The sequence below is a fragment of the Vigna angularis genome, chromosome 7, assembly GCF_016808095.1.
Source record: "Vigna angularis cultivar LongXiaoDou No.4 chromosome 7, ASM1680809v1, whole genome shotgun sequence".
In the NCBI taxonomy this organism is placed as follows: domain Eukaryota; kingdom Viridiplantae; phylum Streptophyta; class Magnoliopsida; order Fabales; family Fabaceae; genus Vigna; species Vigna angularis.
The window spans coordinates 20,039,176-20,045,092 of NC_068976.1; the positions used below are offsets into that span (position 1 = coordinate 20,039,176).

Sequence of the window (5,917 nt, forward strand, 5' to 3'; positions counted from 1 at the left end):
ATATAACATTAGATACCATGGAACAACCTTTCTTGCCTAAACAAGCTACGCATGCATGAACAAGATGACTAAAGAATATATTATGAGTTGTATAAGTTCCGACATGAAACATGTAAACACGGGAATAGAAAAGGAGTAAAATTGAACAAGGTTTTGTCTGTCGTGTAAATCTTGTTCACATTCATGAAGTTTTTTGATGAGTGTGAGTAATTTTATTTTGTGAGGTGGACTTAACATTGAGTGTTGGAGAATGTGACGGGCTTGAAAATGGTTAGTGGGAGAAGTATATCGGCCCACTTAGTTGTTTTTTTAAGCAAGAGCATATAATGTTGGAAATGGAGGGTATGTGTGTGTGTGTGATTGTGGACCACAATTCCTTCTTCTTTCTTCTACACACTTAATTCCCCACTTTCCCTCTCCCCAAATTTGAAGGTAAGACAATAGTGGAGGAAACAAACCACTCACATAGTTGTTCAACCTTCACAAAAATGCACCCAACCAAGACGTGGTCCACCTCTAAAACACTTCCTATTAACAATTTCATATACCTACCCTTAACATCACTTCAATCACCAAATCCATTTTTTTCATATCAATAATCAATAATTCTTTCTTGCTTATCGTGATTAAGGTGTAACAAAATTTCTTTCGGCTCGATTTAAGAAAAACACACAAAAATCACAGTAATAATTTTCTTAATTTCCAAATGAAAGGTGGTGATGTATGAAATGATGAGGGTAAGGTGAAGGGCAGCGAGGATGGGTGACCTCACACGGTGAGTGCGTGTTTAAGCTGGCATCGGTTGATGCGTTGACTTTTCATAAACCTTTATTTTCTCCTAACATTGCATCTTATGATCCTAGCGTATCCCTATGTAATGAAAACAAAAACAAAAACACCTACCATCTCCGTGCCTTCTAGACGTGTCACGTTCATTTCAGTGAGTGGGGTAGGACTCTGTAACAATACCCCATTTTTTCTTTCTTCCTAAACACCTTCCAACACCACCTTTCCATCACCATGGTTCCATCACGCCACCCTTCCCCATTCAAACTTCTAACAACCTATTTCACTGTCCTTATTTTCAGACCAGGAAAATTTGTACAAAAACACAAAAATGGAAAAAAATAAAACCTTTTTTTTTATTTCTTATCCTACCCGTAACGATATGCTGAAATTTAGCAATATGCTGAAATTTAGCGATATGCTGTGGCTTGACTAAAACAAAATCGTTAATCCACGCATTGATTCTTTTCTTACACAACCGAAAATACGACGTTACAACATCAGGGTTTGCTAGAAAGGCCAGCGGCACAGAAGAAAACCATATTTCTCCCTCTTGATCTAATCATTCACACCTAGATCCAAACAGCTTGAGTGTCATCGGAGGCAAAATCATAGTTATTTTCCCTTTTGCAATTCCTCCCAAAACAAGAAAAGGTAAAACAACAAATTATCACTCTCCCAACGAACTTTCTTTCAAGCCTCATAAAGGTAATAAGGAAGAAAATAAAAAAAAAAAAACATAACATAGCCCTACGCTACTCCAAAGGCCACCATACAAAATTTAATTCAAATGGGTGCCTTTCATGATTGCTAACACTGGAAATCCATCAAAACAAAGGACGAAAAAATAACTAAGGAAACTAGAACGAACTAAATATAAGTTAGAGCGACACTGAATCTATGAAGTAGTACTACAATACACACCGTTGAGACAGAGAGAAAGAGATTCTGGGAACAATGCATACACACCGGCATTAATCTTTCAACAACAAAGATATCATAATTCATAATTACCTTTTTTCTCTCATTCAATATTTCCTCCTAAATAAAATTTTAGAAAGAGAAAATACACCCAATCACGGAATCTCCCTCTCACAGAACTAAGATCATATTGCCACAATCTTACATCTGATCATCATTATAATTTGTTCCGCGCAACAATAACAAAAAATCAAGGGTGGAAAAAATCAGAAATTTAAAACCATCACAGCACGTTCAGAGGCAGAGCGCGGTGCAGCGGAGATCGTCATCGGCAGCGGCATCGTCGAACGGCGGCGCGTTGAGATCAAAGGGCAGGGGAGGGCGGAACGACGAGGAGACGATGTTGTCACCGTCGTCGACGACAGAGGAGGAAGAGTCGCAGTCGCTGTGGCAGTCTTCGGGGACGAGAGGGGGAGTGCGCGGGTATCTCCGCGTGGTGGTCAAAAACGGCGTCGCGGAAGCGCCGGCGGCTGTGGGAGGGCGTGGCCCGCTGAAAGACTCGACGGTGCTACTCATGCCACTTGAGGTGGGTCTCTGAGGGTTGTTAAGGTTGCTGATGTGGTTGTTGTTGTCGTTGAAACCCGCGTAGAAGAGAGGACTGGTGGTGGGGTGCGGATAGCAGAAAGGGTGTGAAAGAGGGAAATTTGTTTTGGCCTTGGGACCCCGGAGAGTCCGTGCGGCGGCGTCGTAGGCTCGAGCAGCTTCCTCGGCAGAATCGAAGGTTCCCAACCAAACCCTGGCTTTCTTCAACGGGTCTCTGATCTCCGCCGCGAACCTCCCCCACGGTCTCTTTCTCACGCCCCGGTACCGAGGCTCCTTTAAAAGGGATCCGTTGGCTGCGGCAGCCGCCGCCGTGACCACCGACGCCGCCCCTCCTCTTCCCTTCCGCATCTCTTCGGAGAAATTAATAAAAAAATAAGAAAAAAGACAGACACCCAAGTTCGTCCTACACAACAAGGTTCGATCTTGGACTGTGTCTCAGAGAAACATGTAAGGATGTGTTTATGTGTGTGTGTGATGTTAATGGGTTTTTCCCAAGTGGTGAATGAGTGTTATGGAGGAGGAAGGAGAGGTATAAGATGATGATGAGGACCAGAATAGGAGAGAGAAAGAAGAGAGAGAATTGAAGGCGGTACCACCTTCTCTTCTTCTTCTTCTCCTTCAACTACACACTAATACAAAATATAATATTAATATTAATATTAATACTAATATTAAGCGTGTTTCTCTTCGCGTTTTTCTTCCCTCTTTTCGTATTACCTTTTTTTTTATTATTATTATTATTATTATTTTCTCCTCGAACTGACCTCTTGTCTTGCTTTCTTTATCTCCTCCTTTATTTATTTTTTCAAATTACGAAGAGTGAGTTAAGGGATCTTGTGGAAAGACGAGAATACCCCTTGGGGTTTCTTGGAGGTAAAATTTGCCTTGCTTTGGTTGGTGTACTTTTGATTTGGTGAGGTCCCTTTCATGACATATCTTTTTTTTTTTTTTCAGTGGGCACACACAGAGGGGTAAATGCAATGCAACAGATGTTCTTCTCTGTATCTTAAATATTAATTGATAAATATTTTAATATGTCATAATAGTAATAATAGTAATTATAATAATTGATTTCAATCCATTTTCAAGAAAGAAACGGGTTTTTGTTCTTTTCATTCCCTTCAAATATTTCGGCTGAGGAGGAAAGACCAAATTATGACATGCGTAAGTGCAGTTTATAGCCGGCTAAATATTTCTCTTTTATTTTTTCTATATTTTTAAAGTTAACTCTCTTCTCAAAAAGAAATCAAGAGCGTAATTATTGGTGTGTGTACTGTATCTATTTTTTTTTTACACTCTCTATTTTATTTTTTTAACAATAATAAACTTATATTATACTATAAAAGTAAAAAGTGGAAGGAAAAACAATTAAGACTTCTCAATTAAGCCATACAAATCTTCAAGGATTTTTTCTTTCACTGTTTTAAAGATTGAAACTTTGCTTTCTTGGATCCGTAATTGCCAACTCGGGTAAGTAACTCGTTTACTTGAAAAAACAAATTCTACATAGTTAATTATAGATTTTGTTGTTTTAATTTTCTAAAAAAGTAGAAACAATGTGTATTACTAATCAATAGATTTTGTTATTGGAGACAATATGAACCTGTTTCTGATAATCATTCATAAATTTATTCTCTTAGAAGGAAATGAAATTGGCTTGAATGGGTTTAGTTTATCTTTATCTTACATTGTAATTAATGGAAGAAAAGATATTTGAAATGAAGAGGGAGAAAGAGAGAAGAATGCATGCACCTTCATATGCTCACTGGTTTCACATGACCCCATTGATTTATTTTTCTTTGCATCATTTATTCCTTTCACCATATGCTTCAACCTTAGGATAAAGAATCATTCATCCCTCAAAATTATTTATTATGTCTTCAGATTCAACAGAAAAAAACAATATAGGATGTTTTTATACAAAATATTATACTTTTCTTTAAAAGGAAAATGAATTTAACTTTGAAAAGATTGAAAATTTAAAACATTGGATACACGTATAAAGAGAAATGCAATATATATAATTCGAGATTATTGAAACATTTTAAGTTATTTGATATTGTCGTGCCAAACATACGTCTAAAACAAGACAGGAAAGATAATATTCGAAATAAAATAAGGTGAAAGTATGACTGGTTGATTATTTATTTTAATTTATGACATAAAAATATGTCACGAATTTTTACACGCGAAGGAACACGAATTCAAAGTATTGAAAAAGTTTATTTGAATGCAACAAGTTTTTATAGTTTATTTTTATTCCTAACTCTTCATGTTTGGTAAATAAAAATAAAAATAGAAAGATGAGGCTTAGGTTAAATTATCTAATTGAAATTTAAATAAAAAAAATGAATAAATCTCTTAAGAAGTGTATATAAATAACCTCAAAACAGTTTATTTGTTATTTATTTTAATATTTTATCTGTTCAGACATGTATTTTTCCACCCTTTTTGAAGTTAGAGACTAATTTTCTTTTATGATTAAGATAGGTAAATTAAAATCTTACGTAAGTTATTTGTTTTTTTAGTTGATTATATTTATTTTCTCTCCTTGCATATGAGAAATTAATGAGTAGAATTTTTGTAGTGACCAAGATAAGTTGAAGCATTAAAATCTTTATATTAAAGTTTTTCAGAGTTTATAAATTGAGTTGAAGTTTTTTTTATTATTATTGCAGAGTTGATTTTTTTTAGATAAGAAAAACTATCTATATATTAATCATTACATTCATGATGAATTATTGGTAATTAGATATGAAAGATAACTTGATTGTATGATGGGAAAAGAAATAATCTTGTTTGGAATAAGTATAAATTGTGATGAATCCTATAAATAATTTCCAGATGTGTGAAATATTTTTGTTTTATTATGAAGATTTTATGCACATACTTTTTTGCTATGAAGTTATTACTTGAGTTACCCTTAATGATCACATTTATATATCATATATTGTTATTTTCTTAATGATAAAGCATTTATTTGTTTTCATTGCTTAAACTTCAATTGGTATAATATTTGAGATAAAATTTATAGTTAATGGATTGTTATATTAGGTCATATCACTTGATAGGGTAACTCTTGAATGAAAGAATTAGTGGTAATACTCTTTTTGGTGATAGTTTAAGGATGAAAATGTGAAGGACGAATGTAAGTTTTGACTATGTAGGTTTTTACTATGTGACATATTTTTATCCTTAAAATAAAAATTGAATTTTATTTCCATTTCCATAATTAATAAGTATAAAATTGTTATATTATCCTCATCTTCAGTGAAAACCAGCATACTCGTACTCATGCATGTACTTATCTTTCTATTATTTTAAATATTAATTATTATTTTTTATAAAACATAAAAATTATAACAAAGATCACACACCATATTCAATATTAAAAAATGCTCATTTTCTTTTCTTTTATATATATATATATATATATATATATATATATATATATATATATATATATATATATATATATATATATATATATATATATATATATATATATATATATATCAAGAAATAAATTATAATTGTATAGATATCAAATAACAAGTAGATAATAATAAAATAATTACAAAAAAGATTAAACATGGTCAACTTTTCT

General features: G+C 33.4%; 1 protein-coding gene across 1 annotated transcript; it reads right to left on the reverse strand.

Moving 5' to 3' along the window:
• Nucleotides 1-1,760: 1,760 nt before the first annotated feature.
• Nucleotides 1,761-2,943, reverse strand: LOC108336253 (ethylene-responsive transcription factor 3). The gene has a single exon (XM_017572636.2). It carries the CDS (start codon nucleotides 2,656-2,658, stop codon nucleotides 2,002-2,004), a length of 657 nt encoding a protein of 218 aa, XP_017428125.1. The 5' UTR covers nucleotides 2,659-2,943; the 3' UTR covers nucleotides 1,761-2,001.
• Nucleotides 2,944-5,917: the final 2,974 nt, after the last annotated feature.